Raw genomic sequence first — 20215 nt, forward strand, 5'->3', positions numbered from 1 at the left:
TTGCGTACTTTTTTGTTTTTTAATTTTTCAAAAATTAATTCTTTATTTTTGTCAAAGTTCCTGATGGAGCTTTTATCAGCAAGCTAGAGTTCCTAGTTTTCCTTACTGTGAAGCTTATTTACACTTATTTTTGGACTACCAAGTATAGTTCCTGAACTTTGAAGCCTAAGCACATTTTGGCACTGTGTAGGCCAAAGCCAGCCACTAAAGTATTAGCTTAGACTGTTTTCATGTGTACTCTGTCTGGAAGGCATGTGGGAATTGTGTCTTGATTCTCTGGCTATACTTAATTAACTTTGACTATTTCAGATAACTGGAGCACTAGAAGTACAAGTTTAAAAAATTTAGATATTGATGTCATTTGTAATTACTTTTTACTTTTAGACTTTTCCACCTTCTCACTCAGGCAGCACTGGGTAACTAAATGAGTATGTCTGAAATTAACTTAACAGTTTTCACAAACAATTGTCATTTAATATTGTTTTTTTGTGTTACAAGTTTAGCCATGTGAAAAATATAAAGAGAGTAAAGAGCAGCTGTTCTTCATCTATCAAAAGAAGTTGTTATCCAAGGTTATAAATAGTCAAACATACTGTAGTATAAAGTACAATCTAATTACAGAGGTTCTGAAAGTGCATGGTATATTCAAATAAAGTGCTCAGGAGTCTTAAACAATCATTTATACATTTTTGGGATACTGCTACCTCAATTTTTTCCCAGTCTGGTGCTGGAAATTAGCAGGTGGTCCTTTTAAATGTGAATGATTGAGCCACTGCAAATTCCTGTGATGAATAACATGCTAATGTCCAAAGTTGTTTTTTTTTTTCTGAAAGCTGCTGATTATCACACAGGTTTTGCTGCAGAGATATTTTTCACTTTTGGCAACAAAACATATTTGGCAAAAATATGCTTCCTGCTATCCTTTATTATTTTCTATCCAAAAGAATGTTCTTGCCAATAGTGCACCCTGACTTCAGATTTTGCTCCAAGCCCATACAAAAAGAGTATTCATGCCAGAATATTAAGTGACTCATTTGGTAAGACATTCATATGTAAGTAAACAAATCGTGACAAGGTTTAATGCCCCATCAAAGCACCTATGTAAATTTTAAGAGATTTCTTGAGAAGAATTTATTACAGGGAAGAAGTGAGTGAGTTTAGTGTTTGTTTTATTGAACTGTGATGGTGCGGGTCTTGCTTCATGCTCCCACCTCTCTTCTGGGAGCCCTCGAACCCAACATTGTCTGTAATGTAACCGGATGAACTGGCAGATAGGGACAAATCAAACTGAGCAAGGGGATGGTGCAAAAAGGTGCAAGTGTTTTTATTAAAAGCAAACCAAACACAAAATCAAAAACAGTGTCCAAAGTTAATAAATTAGTAATCCATAAAAACAGGGGGATAAAAGTGGAAGTTAAAATAATCCAAATAAATAAATCCAGTTAAAACAAAGTTAAAAACAACAGGCTGGAAACAGTTCCTTTTTAAACACCTGGGGCCTCATGCATAACACCATGCGTAGAATTCGCTCTATAACATGACGTAAGAACAAAAGCTGAAATGTGCTTACTCACATAAAAAACCCAGATGCATAAATCTGTGCCAGCTTCCACGTTCTTCCGCTACATAAATCCTGGTCAGCGTGAAAATTAACACACGTGCACGCGTCTGCTGACCTACTCCAACTCCTCCCAGAATTATGCCTCTTTGAATATGCAAATCAATATAAAAAGCCCTTAAGCTCAGCGTTCTGTAAAAAAGGCAATGGCAAAAGCACGAGGGAAAATAGAATTTCAGCGAATACCAAGTGGAGGCAAAGGAAAAATGTACTCATTGTTGGTTTTAGCAGTGGTATAAACAACAAATAGAAGATGATTGAGTGACATAGTGTGTTGGAGGAACTCGAAAGCTCAAGTTCACAAAGTCCCACAGTGCCTGAAATAAAAAAGAAGTTGTCAGATATCAAAGTCGCTGTGAAAAGGCGAGTCGTAGCCCACCGTCTGAGTGTCATATGAAAGCTTATTAGGGTACAGAGAAAAAAAGGCACACAGTGGGGAAAAAAGCATGAAATGTCAACTTCAATCTCAAAATTTCCACTTTAATCACATAGTTTATTTTGTCATTAAAGTAGAACATCATAAACTTCATCTTAAAATTGTTTAATTTACTAGTTTCTCAAATCTCATTGTAACTAAAGTAGCACATTAACTGCTTTGTTTTGTATTTGATCTTCTATTTGCTCTATGTGTGTGAATCACTACGTGCTTCCGGGCTTTCTCTTCCTCCGACAGGACACAGAATCCATTACATTTATGATATTACAGCTCTCTAAATAATTAAAATACTGGAATGTATACTTGATATAATTTTCATGATGATAGGAGTTAATGCATGTTATTGAACATGGGAACATGGTGGTGCAGTGATTGTTCATGTCTCACGCAAAATGCGTGCTGCGCCATGCGTGACCTTTGATTAAATACTTTATTGTAGCAGTACTGTCTCTTTCAAACGTACTAACCTCCAATTCCTGTCCTTACTTTTCTTTCTCCAAATACCCAATCGCCATACAATCAGCTCTGTAATAGACGTTAAGCCATCTGTAAGCTTAGAATGCCAATTCTTCAAAACTTTTAAGGAACATTGAAATATCTTCGTAGTACGTGTTTAATTATTCTATCCATCTATCCTTCCAGTGTCGCATCAGCACCTGCAAGAATACAGCGCAAGTCAGGAACAATCCGTGAATTGAGCGCCAGCAGCTCGCTAGCTCTGGCACCGTGTCCTCACATGTTTAATTATTAACAATATAGATTATTTAAATGAAGTTAAAGTTTTATCTGTATAATATAACAAACATATTTTGCTGCATTTCATCTTAAGAATTATATTGTCATCATATGTAAATACGCGCTTTATAAAGTGACTCAGGTTGTGCAATATTATAACTGTATCGCAAGTTTACAGTGAGGTAATTGTACTAATTGTACTAAGTACAAATAGTTCTACCAGGAGCACTTGATGGACTGATTGAGTGCATTTAGAGTTCAATAGAGAGCAGTTCAATAGACAGCATGGCTGAGGCAGTGTGTGCTTGATGGTGTATACCGATAATTCTCTTTCTGATCAGCTGCTGTACAGCTGTGATTCACACTCAGATACAGTGATATAAATATTCTGAGTGGTGTAGTGAGAGTAATATGGAAAATGATGATCCGATGTAGCAATCCCTAACGAAAGCAACTGAAAGAAGAAGAAGAAAGTGAAGTGAGAGTAACAATGCTAAAGCAGTTATGGTATTTGGAATAGTTTGACCATTCTGTGGACCATTATATTGTTACAGGTTAATTACAATCAGATGCATTAAACTAATAAACAATATGTGGTTAATTTCAGTGTATTTATAAAGCCACGTCAGGGATGTGTATCTAAAAAAGAAAGGATAACCACACAGGAACAGTAGCACTGCTTTGACGCTGGGTGCCACCGGTCGGCAAAACCGAGCGCAGAACTTGCGTATGACCTACCGTGAAAATGTGCGTGGCTTTATGCCAAGTTTAGGTTTTATAGTTTTATACATCACGATTTGAATGTGGAAACGTTCTTACACAACATTTTTGTGCGTACACACCGTTTATACGTGAGGCCCCTGGTGCCTTTTTCATTTAACTGGCAGCTCCCCTGCTTTTCCCATATGGGCCCTACAACAGGAGAGTCACCCTACCTGAAGCTGCAGCCGACCTTCTCCTACTGGTCCGGTAGCTTTCTGACTCCTGGCTATGTACCGAGACTCTGGTTTCCCTAACGGCCAGGGCGCTCACACTGGAGCTCAACTCTCCCAAGCCTCCCTGACTCCTGCTGCCTTACATGACCTTACGCGGCAAGCCAACCACCTTCTGAGACAATCCAGCTCCTGAGATTACTCAGCTGGATTGACCACTTCCTGTTGCCCCCACTGAGTGTCCGCCATACACTCCTGCTGATGGGATCTGCTCCCTGCTGCCTACATTCCATTTTCTTCCTGCCTTCCTCTTATCTTCACCAACCTCCATTCTTTTTCTTTCTTTCTTTCTTTCTTTCTTTCTTTCTTTCTTTCTTTCTTTCTTTCTTTCTTTCTTTCTTTCTTTTCTCCCCCCTCCTCCACACTCACACTTCTTCTATTTATGATGGGGACGTGGCATAGGTGTGGTGATCAGCAGCTCTTGGCATCACTTACGGACACGGGTGATCCCACACCTGTGCACTTGAGTGCGGAAACACCCACTCCCGTATTGCACCCAGGAACTGCTCTGGCAACACTACCACACCCCATCCTTAAGCCGTGAGTGCAGCGATTTTTTATTTTAAAAACTAGCCATTCGTTTAGAGCCGTGGACCCACTTTACCACATGAACCTACAGCCAAATAATTTCAGGAGACTTACAACTAATTATTGACCCTGGCAATGGACATCACTATTACTATAAATCAAGAATAAGATACATATGAGGTAATGTTCAAAGTTTTTGCTGTCCTTTTCAGTAAGTCTTTTTATAAAATGAAGGCTTTCAAAGTAATATTGGCAGAATATTCAAATACTTATTTTTACATGTGCTCTTTTCTCCATTATGGGTGTGCTTGTTTTTCACCTGTTTATTACTGCTACAAAAACAGAACTACAGTAGAACCTCCATTTCGTGTCTTTCTATGGACTATCTAAAAAAGTGTTAAATGCGTGAGAAGTGTTAAGTGAAGTGACTTGTCACAGATTTGTCAGGATCCCATTAGTACACTTCTGGGTTTGCAGTGTTGAAATCTTTTTACAGTTGTGATTGCTAGTTATGATTCATTTTGAACATGTGCTAATTTGTTTTATTTAATTTGTGGAATTATTTGGGGTTTTTTTTCAAATTGTTATTCCTTTTCATGAACAGCCATGATAGCAGAAGTGTTGTTAATAAACCATGAAAAACTGAAGACTTGACTGTACAACCTTTCTGTATGCCTTTCAATTTTCAAAACAGAATTAAGCTTTGTTTATGCCACATTCCCAATTATTTTGCTCATATGTGACACAAAACTGATCTTTCTTAGGTAAGTGTTTCAGAAAGAATTTGTGTGACTTTTATGCCACTGTTTTGCAACCAAAACCTTGACATCTCACACCTTTCTTGTGTCCACACGTTTGTACATAAGGTATGGCAGTGATAACTGCACTCACAGCAACAGTGTGATTAGAATGTGATTGCCCTAGTCCCAAAAAATAACATTGGCCCACCTCATGTGAAATTAAATTAAATATATCTAAAAAATGACCACCAGCAGTAAGATACATCAAGCATGTATGCTACATAAAAGGTCAGTAGTCATAATGAAGCCTCATGGATTTGGGGGATGATGCCATCATTAACCTTTTCATTCCAGTTTTAAGTAGGCAAGCATGTTAATAACAAAGCATCCCAAGACTACAACTATGTAGACACTGTGGGCCCCTCAGCCCCATGGATTCCAATCAACTGTCCCGCTTGCAATACTATAATTAAAGTAGTGACTCAAAGCAACAGCTATGATTTTTTGTTTTCTGTTGTTTTCTATTTCTCTCCCGTGCTGACATAACAAACATTATATGCTGAAACAATGTGAAGTAGTGCAGCAACCACCTTCTGCCAATTAGATAGCATTGGTCTGACAATTATTTTTTTTCCTTTTGTGTATGCATATCTCTACATTTTCATATCAGATTTGGATCACTTGCAAAATTAATTTGAACAGCTAAACAAAACAAAAATACATTATTTGGCAATAATCAGAATAGAGTCACTTGTAGCTTCAGTGTGAACATAGACTTAAAGTCTAACACTTGTTCAGACAAACTAGTTTTTAAATATTCCTCAACAGCATCTGAAAAACTGTTAAATGTGAGAAAATTCTAAATATGCAAATGTTAAGTCAGGGTTCTAGTGTGCATCAGAATTTTCAATACATGCATAACGTAATGCACAGAAATGATGGCCAAGAAATAAATGTGTTTTCTCATTCTATTCATATCTTTTATTTTCTCTCTTTAATCTGACAGAGCAAAAAACATGCAAACAAGGTCCGTCTCTTCTACATGCTTCACCCTGAAGATGGAGGACCACCTTCAAAAAGACTACGGCCCGACAACCCGGTAGGCTTTCAGCCGTTTTGTTCCTTGACCTACTCTAGGAAGTACTTGAATTAATCAGCCTGTCTATTTCAGAAATGTTGTTTCGACCACCTAAAACACTATCTGCTTCATTCTTGACCCAAGTTACAGACATTCTCCCCTTTAGATACCTATGGAAGGTTCTCTTGTTTCATATTGAGTAGCTTAAAACTGCTTAACCTGTCTAATAGCGCTACTACCTGAAAGCTCCAATGAATACTGTACTCACAGTCCTGCTGTGGAAATGTTGCTGTTTGAGGGAAGACAAACAGCTGAGAAGGAAAGTGGGTGTTGACCCCTGATCACAGACAAGTAGTGCTGAAATTGAGGATTCACTGAGAGGTAGGGCAAGTGAAATGAGAAAGGCAAGCTGAGTTTGGCTGACAGGGAGAGATTTTGCTAATGTGTAAGTGGCATCCTTACATTCTTACATCCTCCTCCAGACCACGAGAGGGCAGCCGCCCTGGATGGTATGGGGACCACGGGAACAGAGCTTGGAAGCTCAACCCTATAGGGGCCCATGGTCATCGCCAGGGGGTGCCCGGATTCCTGAAGAGCCCTGGCCCTCAGCACTTCTGCCACACCCAGAAGTGCTCGGGGGAAGAAGACCAGGGACACTCGGTGTGCTTCCGGGTGCACAGTCGGCACTTCCGCCACACCAGAGAGTGTCGGCAGTTGCTCATTGGGAGGCACGTGGAGCATGTCTATGTGATTATAAAAGGGGCCGCCTCCCTCCATTCGATGGCTGGAGTCAGGTGGAAGAGGACAGAGCTCGGAGGAGAAGAGTGGAGGCATTGCGAGAGAAGACCTGGACTTTAAGGGTGAAGAGAGAAGGAGACAGAACTGTACATTGTGGTGCCCCAGTGTTACTCACATCCGTATCACAAACACAGTCCTTGAGTCTTACAATCTACAGTCTGCCTGAGAGATAGTCCATTATCCAGGACACCATAGGCTCATTCATCTGCATATCTCTGAGTTTAACCCTTAATACTGATGGCACAATGGTATCCTAGTCATTGGAGGAATCACTAAGCATAATTCACACAGCTTTGCCCAGGTAAGAATAATCCCTGTGGAATAGACAGATAACTGTATCCTCTAGTATAGTCTTTGTCCAATAGGCAAACTGCTGTTGGTCCAGGTGGTCTACCACAAGAGGACTCATGTTGTCCATTATCAGCCACTAAAAGATCATCATGATGTGAAACGTAAGTGTCACTGGTCTGTGGTCATTAGGTGAAGAGGCATCTGCCTTCTTTGGAAAAGGAACAGGTGACTGGGCATTCTACAAAGTTGGTCAGCACAGACCTTAAGAACTTAAGTATTAACCCCATCAGGTCCCAAAGTTTTTTTCTGTGTGTAGCTTACTAAGTTGTCTTCTTACTTGGTCTTCAGTTATGGACAACTCACATATTTGATCAGAGGTAAACTTATTACTGGCAATTCCATTTGACATGGTAGGAGTTGTTGATGTAGTTGGTATTGATATGGGAAGACTGGTCATTGGAAGAAGATGGCAGAAGAAAGGAAAATCTATAAAAAAAAATAGGTTCAGGGCATTAGCTTTGCCCACAATATAGTGAAGGCCCAGATTGGATCCCCAGTCACTGGTACTTTTCTGGAACCTCTTGAACCCAGAACCAAGGATAAGCTGGCAAACTAGGACACACACAGCAATGGGTTGGGGCAAAGTGGAGAAGTGCTTTTATTTAAATTTAAAAAGAAAGTATTCAAAAATGTAGTGCCAATCCTTTATTAATAAATAATCCATAAAATCAAAGTGAAATATGGAGGTTATAAAGTTCAATAAATAGATCTATTAAAATGAGGTTAAAATCTCAGGGAGGTTTCTCATATTAAAAACAGTCCCAAGCCACAGTGCCACCTTCCTAAAAACTGACGTCTTCTCGGCTTACAGAATTCTTCAGCCAGTATAGACATCCTCCAACAGGCATAGTCAACCCTAACACAGCTCCGGTCCCCTGCCAGTCCCACACCAAGCCTTGCTCCTCTGACTCTCACTGCCACTCCTCGGCCTTAAGTGGAAGTCCAACTGGCACGATCGGTCACTCCTGCTCCTCACAATTGCTCAGCTATGTGCTTGTATAGGCGCCATCTTCCTGACCGCCCACTTCTGTTCCTTCGCACGGGCTTCTCAATCCTGCCTCTTTCATCTTCCTTTAACTTCCATCATTCTCGCAATTACTTTTTTGTTGTTCCTTCTCTACTGTGCAGGCTCCTCTCATAGCCCTGATTGGGTATAGGTTCCTGTCCTCCACCTGCTTTGAGGTGTCAATGAAGCACCTGATTAACCTGCTCACATTTGCATTGGAATGCGCAATCAGCCAAGCACTCCAATCAACCACGGACCTCCTATCACAATTCCGTTTTACCACCTGAGCCCAGGATAGAAGCCTGATTGACAGATGGATTCAGTGCAGCTAGCAAAAAGTTGTTTATGTAATCCCAAACCCAGAGATTGAGTTCTGTTACTGTGGTCTCAGGGAGGGAAAACAGCTAAAAATGGGTCTATCACTCTGCTCAGATTCCTGAGCAAGGACAGAGCATCAGACTTTGTAATGTTTGTCACATTGTGCTTAATTTTAGCTCAGTTAGTTATTACAGACATTGTCCATGGGACATTATTTCTGTAGTGATTCTGTGCATTAAATGTACACAGTGTCATGTTTTTGGTCTTTCCACTTGTGTAGTAGTTTGCACTTTATTTGAATTGTTTTGCACTGTACCTTTGTGCACACACTACTACTACACCCTGGGAAATTAATAAAATATTTTTTCCTGAGTGTAGAGTCTCTTTGGGTTTTTGGTCTGGGTGACCTCAGAGCAATTTTCTGCCAGTGTACTATTGTGTGCACCAGTAATTGTTTTTATGTACATTTTCCACTGGTAACAATCCTGTAGGCTCAGACCGCTGTTTTTCTAAAATTATCTAACATTGACCTGACTTTCCATACATCTGGAATCAATTGACTAAGGCTTTGTAATAAATAGTGGATTCAGAAAGTATTCAGATCATATTTTCACATTTTGCAGTATTTCTGCCTACGCTAAAATCATTTCATTTTTTTCACCACATCAAGCAATACTCAATACCCCAAAATGGCACAGCAAAAACAAAATTTTAGAAACTTTTGCAAATTTATTAAAAATAAAAACCTGAAATATCACATTGACTTAAGTTTTCATCCCATTCTATTGATTATCACTGAGATATTTCTAAACCTTGTTTGGACTCCACCTGTGGTAAATTCAATTGACTGATCACGATAACTGCCACTCCAATATGCCAGTAATCTGTGCTTTATAACAATGGCTAGACAGAAGCATCTCCTCACTAAAAGATGCTTTGAAGCCTGTTTGGATTTTGCAAAAAATACACCTAAAAAAATACACCTAATGAACACTTCGATTGTGAGAAACAAGATTCTCAGGTCTAAAAAATAAAAAACCAAGATTAGCATCATGTCTGGAGGAAACCAGGCACTGCTCATAACCTGTGCGATATCAATCCAACAGTGAAACATGGTGGTGGCGGCATCATGGTGTTGGGTTGTTTTTCAGTGGGAGGGACTGGTAGACTATAAGGAGTTGAGGGAAGTCTGAACAGAACAAATTTCAGAGATATCCTTTTCCAGCTTGCTGCGGAATTCAGACTACCCTAAATAACAACCCTAAGCACAAAGAAATAACAACACAGGAGTGGCTTAGGGTCAACTTGGGAAAGTCCTTGAGTTGCCCAGTGACTTAAACACATTTGAACATCAGTGGAGAATGTTGAAAATAGCTGTGCACCAACGTTCTCCATCCAACCTAACAGAGCTTGAGAGAATTTGTAGAGTATGATCCAGGTGTGTGAAGCTTGTCGCATCATACCCAAACAGATTCCAGGCTGTAATCCATGCCAATGGTGCTTCAGCTTGAGTAAAGACACTGAATACTTGTGTGAGTGTGATATTTCAGCTTTTTTATTCTTAATAAATTTAAGAAAAGTTTCAAAAATTTTGTTTTCACTTTGCCATTTAAGGATATTGAGTGATCCTTGATGTGGAAGAAAATTTAAACGATTTTACCATAGGGCTGGAACATGGCAACATGTGCAAGAAGTGAAGGGATCTGAATACTTTATGAATCCACTGTGTAAAGAAAGTTGCGTTTATGTGTGAAGTTTAAAAGGGTAATAGGGTGCATGTTGCACCTAGATCCTATATGGAATCAAGGAGACCCTTACTGACACTAAATCTTGGGAGCCTGAACAGAGTTATGAATTTTAATTTAGGGAAGGAAATAATGTTGTAGAGATGCCAGTAGAGACTGAGTATAAATACCTGGTCTAGTGACTTAAAGTAGGAATCAATTGGTAAGTAGGGGTAACAGCAGAGAGCTGAGAAAACATAAAGGAGGTGAGTTGAGAACATTTGATTGTGTTTGAATGTGAGCAAGTCTTTGACATAGCGTTGGTTAAACTCTATGTGAAGTTCACTGGGTAACTGCCATTCTTGTTTTTAATTTGTATCTTTTATGCTCCATGCTTATCCCCCTTCATCCCATTAAATAAATACATTCAGCTATTTATGTCTTGAAGAACGTAACTTTTAGGAGGCTCTCTTTCACAGTCACAATTTTACATTTTTTATACATTACTATGGAAAATTATCAGTTTATTTTACAATTCAGTGTCAGCTAAAATATGACCTAATATTTTTCATTTCACATTTGACAATGTTTATGATAGCAGTTTCATCCAATTGGTGAGATTATGCTCATCTTTTTAATCAAATCTGGCATTGTTTAAAACATACAGTGGGATGATATTCCACTGTATCCCTGAGGAACTCATTTGCAGACCTGCTTTTTTATCATTGGCTCAATTAACTGATTTCAAAGAATCATGCCATGGTTCAGACAACAATGCCATCTGTGGCAGAGCTGCAAGCATCTGCAGTGTTTCGAAGTCTGTCCCTGCTATACACAGCAATACTTTCTGCAGGTGACACATAGTAAAGTTATGTTTTAAAAGTGTTCTGGTGTGTATTCACTTAAATAAAAAAAAAAAAACAAAAAAAAAACTGTATTTTGTCAAGTGCAGAAGTAATCTTAATGTTTTAAAATATGGCACAAGGATTTTATATATTGCTGAACTGAAATTTTACCATATTTGAATAGTCAACTACATGTGACTCATTCAAAGTGCTTCTCAAATGTTTTACAAGCCTTTAGGGACTTATCAGGATTTGTTGAAGTTCAGTGTGTTTTGGGTCAGTCTTTTATCTTATTACCAAGTGTATTGTGGGAGAAAATAAAACTTCCTGTTAACGCACACATTGCCATTGGCACAGCTGCCATCAATCAGCCAACTCTGTAGCTTGGCCATAGTGTGCCCGTTGTTTCATTTTACATCTAGATTGACACATATTTTATGACCCTTTTTCTTCATCCTTTGTACTGAAGAAAGAATAGCCAGTGTATTGGTTTAGTGTTGACGTCCATGACCTATCAAAACCAAGTGAATGAATTCAGCTGAAGCAGCAGTAACCAATATGGCTTGTGGCTTTTGTGAGAGAATGGCTTCTGGAGAATTACTAACTTTAGCCCAACAACTAGAGACATCTGAAATAACTCTTTAGTTAGGAAAGTCTTTAAGTATTTATTTATTACACCTTGATGCATCCAAGGACCCTAAAGACTATACACATTAGCTTTACGTGGCAATATGTTCACTGTCTTATTAATCTGCAAATTTTGAGGATTTTAAGAGAAAGTGAACATCAGGAGGCTTAGTTGATAGAATTGTCAATATATTTTTTATTGTTCAGACATCTTTCTCATTTTTTACTAAAACTTTTTAAAGTTTCATGTAGTCTTCTCAGACTCCAGTGCATCAAAATACCTGACTCCTCTTTCTCTCCAGACACATCCTTGAATTGTAGCTGAAGACAGAGAACCTGAGTGGACCAGAAGAAGCAGTTTAAAGTTACCTTAAGGCTTTCCTTAAAAAGAAATAAAAAATATAACATTAGCTGGGAAAAACTAGGTGCAGAATATCCCCTACTATGGTACTACATATTTTATCAAGCCGAACTTCATTTTATGACTTTACACATTTTTTTTAATGAGACAGAAAAAAAAATAGCGATGAAAGGAGATGAAGTAGGAACTGGATTTGTTTCCAATTAAATGCCCTGCCCCACTGTCCCAAGAACTGTGATCTGAAATTTGGAATCCTGAACCATTCAAGGTCACACATAGAACTTTAATGGACATCATTCTCATTTTATATATTTTCATTGATAATATAACCAGGACACAAGATTCCCAACCAAAACACCAGCGAGAATGTGTTTAATGACAAATCAAAACATCAAAAAACAGTTGGAATTCAAACAAAATATGAATTCTGTCGTCTCATGCGGCTATACGTAATTCTTAAATAAGAATATACATCTGGGGACAACTTGTTAAAAGGTTTGTAATGCATAGCAGAGAAATTTACCACTGCAAAGGCTGCACATACAGGTCTTCTTCATAAAACACCCGTCCCTGATTCCTCTAGTCCATACACTTTAAACTGCAGGGGTTTCAGTGTGAGAGCAAATAAAACTGAACAGACAAATTGACATGAAGAGACAATAAAAAGTTAAAACTGCTGTTACAGTTCTGGGAGCTTAGTAGCCCAAAGTAAGTGGAGCTTACTGATTAATTTCTGCATCGTAATGAAACACACACCACTGCAGCTACTTGGCTCCACACATTTGTGATGTGATTCTGCCTGCTGTGATATCTTTCTGTCATTTTGACTATTGTATTACTACATAATATAATAACAGCAAGTTGAGTTTAGTAATGCACTATGTGCTAGGCGTATACTACATATTAAATCAATGCAGTTATATTCTGGCAGGGAATGTTTGCATTTCCAATTAGTAATGTTAACTTACTTTAGTTTGTTGTTTAGACATGCAGTCAGGAGGTGGGTGCTGTTCAGCCTTGTTTGTTCTTCTAATTTCTTCTGCTGGTGTCGTTAGTTAGATTTGCTGATATGGATGTTTTGAGTAGTGAAGTCTGTGTCTCCTGTGACTCTTCGTTATCAACTCTCTTAACCACAAGTCTTTTCACCTCCTTTTGACAGGGAGTGACACACTGTTTACTTTGAATTTATATTTTACAATTAATATTTTCATGAACATAGCTGGCAATTCTTTCAGCCTTACATTAACTCTGACAATATTATCGTTAATAAACACCAAAGAGCAGACACAGTACCTATGACAACGTATTGTGCGTTTTTATCACTAGTCCATGGACGTTTTGGAATGCCGGTGTATAATCATAGGTTACAGAAAGGTGTTATATTTCATTTTTAACAAATGTAATGTACTCTCCGCACATACAACACACATTTATATGTGTAATAGGAGTCTTTTTAGGAGGTTTTTCAGCTGTAGACAGTTTATCGTAATCAAAAGGTTGCTGCCTGTCAGACCAGGCTAACAAGACTGCCCGTATATTGACTGCTGCCTTAATGAGGCCTTGGATTAGTTTATAAACTTGACACTCCATTAGTCATCTAATTATTCCAACCATGTTTAAAATAAAATCCACTTGTGGTTGCCTCCAGAAGTAAACACCCGACTCAACGAGATTATGAATTCTACTTTCCGTTAGCAACGTGGGGTTGTGTCAGATATACAGCGCGTCTAATTCCCATTTAAGAACGCATGTCTTTTCTTTGTTGTAAGCCTTAGTTACATATAGTTAGGATAGCATTTTGGTATAGCAGTTATGGCTTTGGACTTCTAGCCTTGAGGCTGTGGGTTTAAATCTTGCTGCCAGCACTGTATGACCATGAGCAAGTTACTTCACCTGCCGGTGTTTCAATGTTAAACATAAAAGAAAAATAACCAATTGTTTCTCAAATGTTGTACATTGCCTTGGGTAAAGAATAGGGACACTTCGTCTTTTTTTCATAGCTAAAACTGAACAACTGATCCTCTTTTCTTGAGTTCTTTTACCTGGCACTTATTAGAAAGGACAGTTAATTCCTTTATAGTGACCTCCTTGGGCCAGGTAACCTAATTGGCACTTCCAGTTCTTTTATTGCATTGGTCTTCTTTGTGCCACTTTTAGGTCTACCTGTAAACAGAGGAGAGCATTCTCTGAGACATCTGGAGTTCTTCAGCTTTTTCCTATAATGTTTTCCCTGATTACCAAGCTCTTGTCTACCAAGCAGGGGAGTAAATTATGACCCAATATTGTTTTAGAAATAACACAGAGGTTTTGGAGAAGTATCAGTTCCCTTTATTTCCATCAAATGTGACCTGGAGTGAGATGCTTGAATGCTTCTAACCTCTCTGGGGTCTTATGTTGAACAAACAAAAAAGTTCCAAACCTGAGTGTGTTTATAGTTTTTTTTCTAGCTCACTGTCCCGATATTTTGTGTTATTTTTTCAACACTGATAAAAGATCGAGAGGGTGGGCTCGTTGTTATTAAAGAAAAATCAAATACAGCCTTAAGATCTCCTTTTGATGGTGCCACCCCTTTATAAACCACTTAAAGTTTAATGTGTTAGAATAAGCTGTAGCTCCCTCACAACCCTCATGTTTAAAATTGTCCATCATTTTTTTTTTTTTTATGTTTTTTTTTGTCAGCATTTCCACAGCTTCCACAGACAGTATAGTGTGTGGAAAGCATTTCAATGTAATTTTTCCACAGTATATTACTAAAGTATTTTTGTACGCATATTGATTTGGCAGAATTTTACCTCGGATGCCCTTCCTGACGTAACCCTCCCCATTTATCCGGGTTTGGGACCAGAACGAAGAAACACACTGATTTGTGCATCCCCTGTGGCTGAGTTAAATATATAGGTTGGAGACGTTCGCACTGACCAGAAAACAGGAGATGGAACTTGAGGTGGCAGAGTTAAAGATGCTAAGATTTGTATTGAGATTTGTATTGGGTGTGACGAGGATGGACAGGATTAGACATGAGGACATTAGAGGGTCAGCTCAAGTTAGAAGGTTGGGAGACAAAGTCAGAGAGGCAAGATTGCTTTGGATTGCACATGTGCAGAGGAGAGATGCTGGGTATATTGGGAGAAGGGCACTATGGATAGAGCTGCCAGGCAGGAGGAAAAGAGGAAGGCCTAAGATGAGGTTTATGGATGTGATGAGAGAGGACGTGCAGGTGGTGGGTGTAACAGAGCAAGATGCAGAGGACAGAAAGATATGGAAAAAGATGACCCGCTGTGGCAACCCCTAATGGGAGCAGCAGAAAGAAGAAGAAGACACTACTAAAGAGTTAGTTTTGTCATTCTTACCTTGTTGCCAGATGTTAGAGTTCAGCAGTGGCAGCCATTTTTAATAGGTATGTAATGGGTGAGTCATCAGCCATTGTTGTGCCACTGTACATCCATCCATCCATTTTCCAACCTGCTGAATTCGAACACAGGGTCATGGGGGTCTGCTGGAGCCAATCCCAGCCAAAACAGGGCACAAGGCAGGAAACAATCCCAGGCAGGGTGCCAACCCACCACAGGACACACACAAACACACCCACACACCAAGCCACTGTACAACAGTGTATAATCAATTAACCTTTCTGAACTTTATTATTGTGAAGTATATTTAGCTAACATCCTTATCAAATGCAGTTTGTAAGATCAGATTAACAGTTTATATTTTTTTTATTTGGCACACAGGCAAGTTACATGACTTACTCAGGCTCATACAGTTAGAGCGATACAAGAATTGAACCTTCAACCTTGTGGTTTAAAGTCAAAGTCACTGCACCACACCATTTTACACATGATGTTTTAAAGAGCTTAGATTAGTCCCTTGACAAAAATCCTGTCAATGTCAAAAAACCCTTACACAGCCAATAAACACATCTTGATCATTCCTGTGACTAAAACAATTATGTAAATTGAGTGCTGGCATAGTTTTTTTCTTAAATTAAGTTGTTTAAAATTCAGTCATGCTCCTATTGTTTGCAAATTGAAATTAATGAAGTAAAAAAAATACCAGTACACAAGTTCTGATTTAGGCCTTTCTCTGGACAAGACAATCCTATTTCATTTCATAACCTGCTTCTGATTTTAGTCTTGCAGGTCAGTATAAAATGTGTTTCATTATCCCACCTTCAATGAAAGAAATCAGCTAAGGAGGATAAGACAGGCAAGTGCCACAACAAGGAGCATTGCCATTCCTAAAACATGATTTTTTTAGAAATGCGCTGTTGACTACTTGAAACATGGTAAATTGATTACATTTTTAAAATGTTTCAAGCCACTATGAAAGCAGAATTTTAAAAGACAAATTTAAATCTCTGCAACATATGATAATTATCACAAGGGATATTTGTGTTTTTAAAAAGGTTAACGTCAAATGTATGTTATTGTATGAAATTTCACATGAGATATTTAAGTTAGGTCATGGTAAATAAATGTGACTGTAGGTCCATACATGTGAAAATGCATATAATTTTCTACATAAGGCACCTTTCACAGTTAATACTATGATAAAGTGCTTCAAAGTGTATTTATTGATATTAAAACAAAAGATGAATTAAAAAAATGTTTGTGTGAACATTACAAAGTTCACAGCAACATTGATAATCCATGCAAAGGACCCCAGGTATGGCAGAGTGAGGGAATTGTCACAGCTTCTTAATTTTAAAAAATGATATGGTTTAAAATATATAGTTGAAGTTAGTCTTTAGACGGGAAATGAAAGCGGTTTATATACTATATGCAAGTTCAACAATAACTCCAGAGAATTAGCAACATGAAGCTACTGTACATAGGGGCACCCAAAAATTCCCAGAATCAGTCAATAACACAGGAGTAGGGTATAGTTATCAAATGTGCCACTAGGTATCATATGTCTACAAGTCTGGTTAATCGGTCTGCCGAGTGGCATCATACTGAGTTAATCAAGTGAGTATTTCTGATGTTTATTCTACAATTGTGGAGGTGACTTCAGTAATTTTTTCTCCAAGAGACAATAATGATCACGTTTTTCATGTTACATTGAACCTGTGAGGTGTCTTTGGAAAAGTATCAGGATTTAAACGTCCACAGAAGTGGAGTATGAAAAACTGCATTTTGTACCTGTACACACTCAGAAACTGTGGTTGCTTCACACCTCTCGTATTCTCCAGATTTTACTTTATGTGACATCTTTTCGTCCTGAAATTAAAATTGAGATGAAAAGGAACAAGATTTGCTACCATGGAAGAAAAATATTGGAGTCTCTAGAGACGGTAGCAAAAGATGAGTACAGGATATGCTAACAGGAATGAAAGAAGTATTGGGACAAGGCTACTGAACCTCAAGGAAAATTTTTTGAAGTTGACTTAAGTAAGTTGTTGTAAGTTTTATAATAAAGTTTTTTTTTTGTTTATGTTTAACAATTCCAGAAATGTTTGGGCTCCCCTCGTTTTGGCCACTGTTAGGAACAGATGAAGTTGGCTCATCCAAATGGACAGATTTTAATAAACAGACCAAGAAATGAAGAAAACGGAGAGTGCTGCATAAAGAATAGTTGAAAAAGATTAAAATAAATGTCTGCCAAAACCAAAACTTTGCAACAATATTCAGAAGTTGAGAAAACATTGCAATAGTTTTGAGTACCTAATGATCCTTTCTACAAATAACTGAAGCCACAAGTTTTTTTTGTTTGGAATTTATCCAGATACTTTTACACAAGTGTTATTGTGTTACCAGCAGTGCCATCTTAAGTAGCTTCCACAACTGTGACCAGCAATGATTACCATTGTCATAAACAATATGCCTGACTAGGAAAAGATTCCCAAAATTGTGCCATAACAGCATCACCAGACATGGTAAAAATATAACGATTTTAGAGTTTTGAAAATTGCTGGAAACATTTTGGTGTTTACACTTTTGATCTTCTCTTACTGCACCAAAATTTGGTTTGTTGTTTTCGTGTACAGGCACCGGCATTTTTTGTGTTTTTTGGTAGCTGTGACTATGTTGTGTTAGTGATGACATCTCATTGCCATTGGTTACTGGAAGTCATGGCATGTGACTTCATCAACCTTCCACTATTTATTATGTCCAGGTTTTTAGATTTAAGACAAAAAGAGAATTAGTTAATAGTTTGATTCCATATAGTGGTTCAGGACTTTTGATTAGTGTTTTGACACTGGTAAATTCATGTTTTTGTCTTTCTAGCTTTCAACACTGATAAATTGTTTTGTTAGTAGTTTCTGGGTTTTTTTTTTCATCTCCTGGTCCTTGTCCTATTAGAAGATGTGAAGGATGTTACCCCCCACATTAAAGCCTGTGCTGCTCTTTCTTATATAGTTCCTTTGTGTTCTGAGATGTAGTCCAAACTTTCATTGATGTGGAACCCTAAGTACTTGCAGGAGTGTATCACCTCTACGTCCACTCCCTGAATTATGACAAGACATAGAGGATCATTGGTACGGCGAAAGTCAATAACCAGTTCCTTGGCTTTGTTGATGTTAAGTTGCAGATTATTCTCTTTGCATCAAGAAAAGAAGTTCTCCACCTGACTCCTGTACTCTGTCTCATCCCACTTATCAATACACCACATTAATGCAGAATCATCAGAGAATTTCTGCAAGTGACATGGCCTGGTGTTATATTTATAGACAGGGGTGTACAGAGTGAAGAGAAAGGGAGACAGAACTGTTCCCTGTGATGCTCCAGTGTTGCTCACATCCATATCAGAACCACAGTCCTCGGGTTTCGCAATTATTCAGGACACCACAGGTTCATCAACCTGCATATGGCAGCACTGGTTAGTGTTGCTGCTTGATAGCTTAATTTCCCTACCTAGCCATTGTCTATGTGGACTGTGCATATTCTCACTGTGTTCACATTGGTTTTATCTCACCTTTACTCTGTTGTCAGTTGACTGTGTTTTAGATAAAATAATATATTTTCATGATTTGTTTCACTAAATCTTAAAGATTTATTTTGTTTTACTGTATTTTGTCCTTAGTTAATGCCTTAGTCTGTGAGTTTATGTATATATATATATAATTAATTTACTGTGCTTTATAATAATCTATACAGTATGTGAAAGCTATCTGAGTCTGTACTCATGAAGAACTGTACAAATATGAATTAAAAATATATTATAAGGGATTCTAAAATATATGATTTTAATATCAATAGGGGTGATATTAGGCTGAAAGATTACTCTGTAGTGAACAGAGGGCTGATGTCATGCAGTCAGCTGAGGGTTATGTGGAGATAATGTATACTACTTGTTAGCACATTATTGTGAATCCAGTGGAACCAGGTCCTTCTGAGTTGTTGCTAAAATAAACATTTGGATGAAAACTGCGTAGATTATGAAGGCATGAGAAGTATTTCTAGAACTCAGACATGGTAAGGTCAGGTATCTCATGACCATCACTGGAGCTTTATTAATAGTAAGTGATTCCAGTGCCTCTGCAGGACTCTCAGTAGGGTGCTACTGATGCATAGCTGATTGCACTCCCAGAACTTTCCCACTAGGCTGACTGAAATTATTTGGTGTAAGAATGAATGAGTAATGAGCAATTGCATAACATTTACTGAGTGTACCCCTGTAAAAGTCATCCTATTTATTCTTTTAGATTTCCTCTTAAACATTTCCTGCAGTTCAGATTATGTTAATCAAAAGCTTATAAGACCATTACCCTTCAGTGGCTTTCAATAGCAAAAGCAAAAGCTTCAAAATATCTACTGTGCTTCACTCTGTGGAATTTATATTTTACATGCATCTGCTTTTATTTGATTGCTGTTAGCTTGGTCTTTGTGTTGCTTGTTTCTCAAAACCTATTCATTTTAAAATATATTCTGTCCAAGACTCAAATATCTAACATTCATGTAAATCAAGTCACATGAAGAGGCTGCCATATTTGCATAGAATATAGTAACCACTGATGGAAATTCCTGCAACAAATTTTCAGTTTTTGTAAAGTAATATAGGGTGGTACAGCACAATGATATAGTAGTCAGAGCTCCTTTTTAACAGATCAGACTTTCT

At 38.1% G+C, this 20215-nt stretch overlaps 1 protein-coding gene across 5 annotated transcripts in view; it reads left to right on the forward strand.

Moving 5' to 3' along the window:
- Nucleotides 1–20215, forward strand: part of zgc:171482 (zinc finger protein) — a 605896-nt gene that overhangs the window by 125431 nt on the left and 460250 nt on the right. For all 5 annotated transcript variants that reach the window (XR_005636136.1, XM_039774216.1, XM_039774229.1 and 2 more), the window contains one exon: nucleotides 6056–6148. Coding sequence is in view for 4 of the 5 variants with exons in the window: in XM_039774216.1 (XP_039630150.1) it covers nucleotides 6056–6148 (93 nt within the window). In the remaining variant the exon portion in view is untranslated. The remainder of the gene's footprint in view (nucleotides 1–6055; nucleotides 6149–20215) is intronic.

This window comes from Polypterus senegalus, chromosome 1 (assembly GCF_016835505.1).
Source record: "Polypterus senegalus isolate Bchr_013 chromosome 1, ASM1683550v1, whole genome shotgun sequence".
Taxonomy (NCBI): Eukaryota; Metazoa; Chordata; class Cladistia; order Polypteriformes; family Polypteridae; genus Polypterus; species Polypterus senegalus.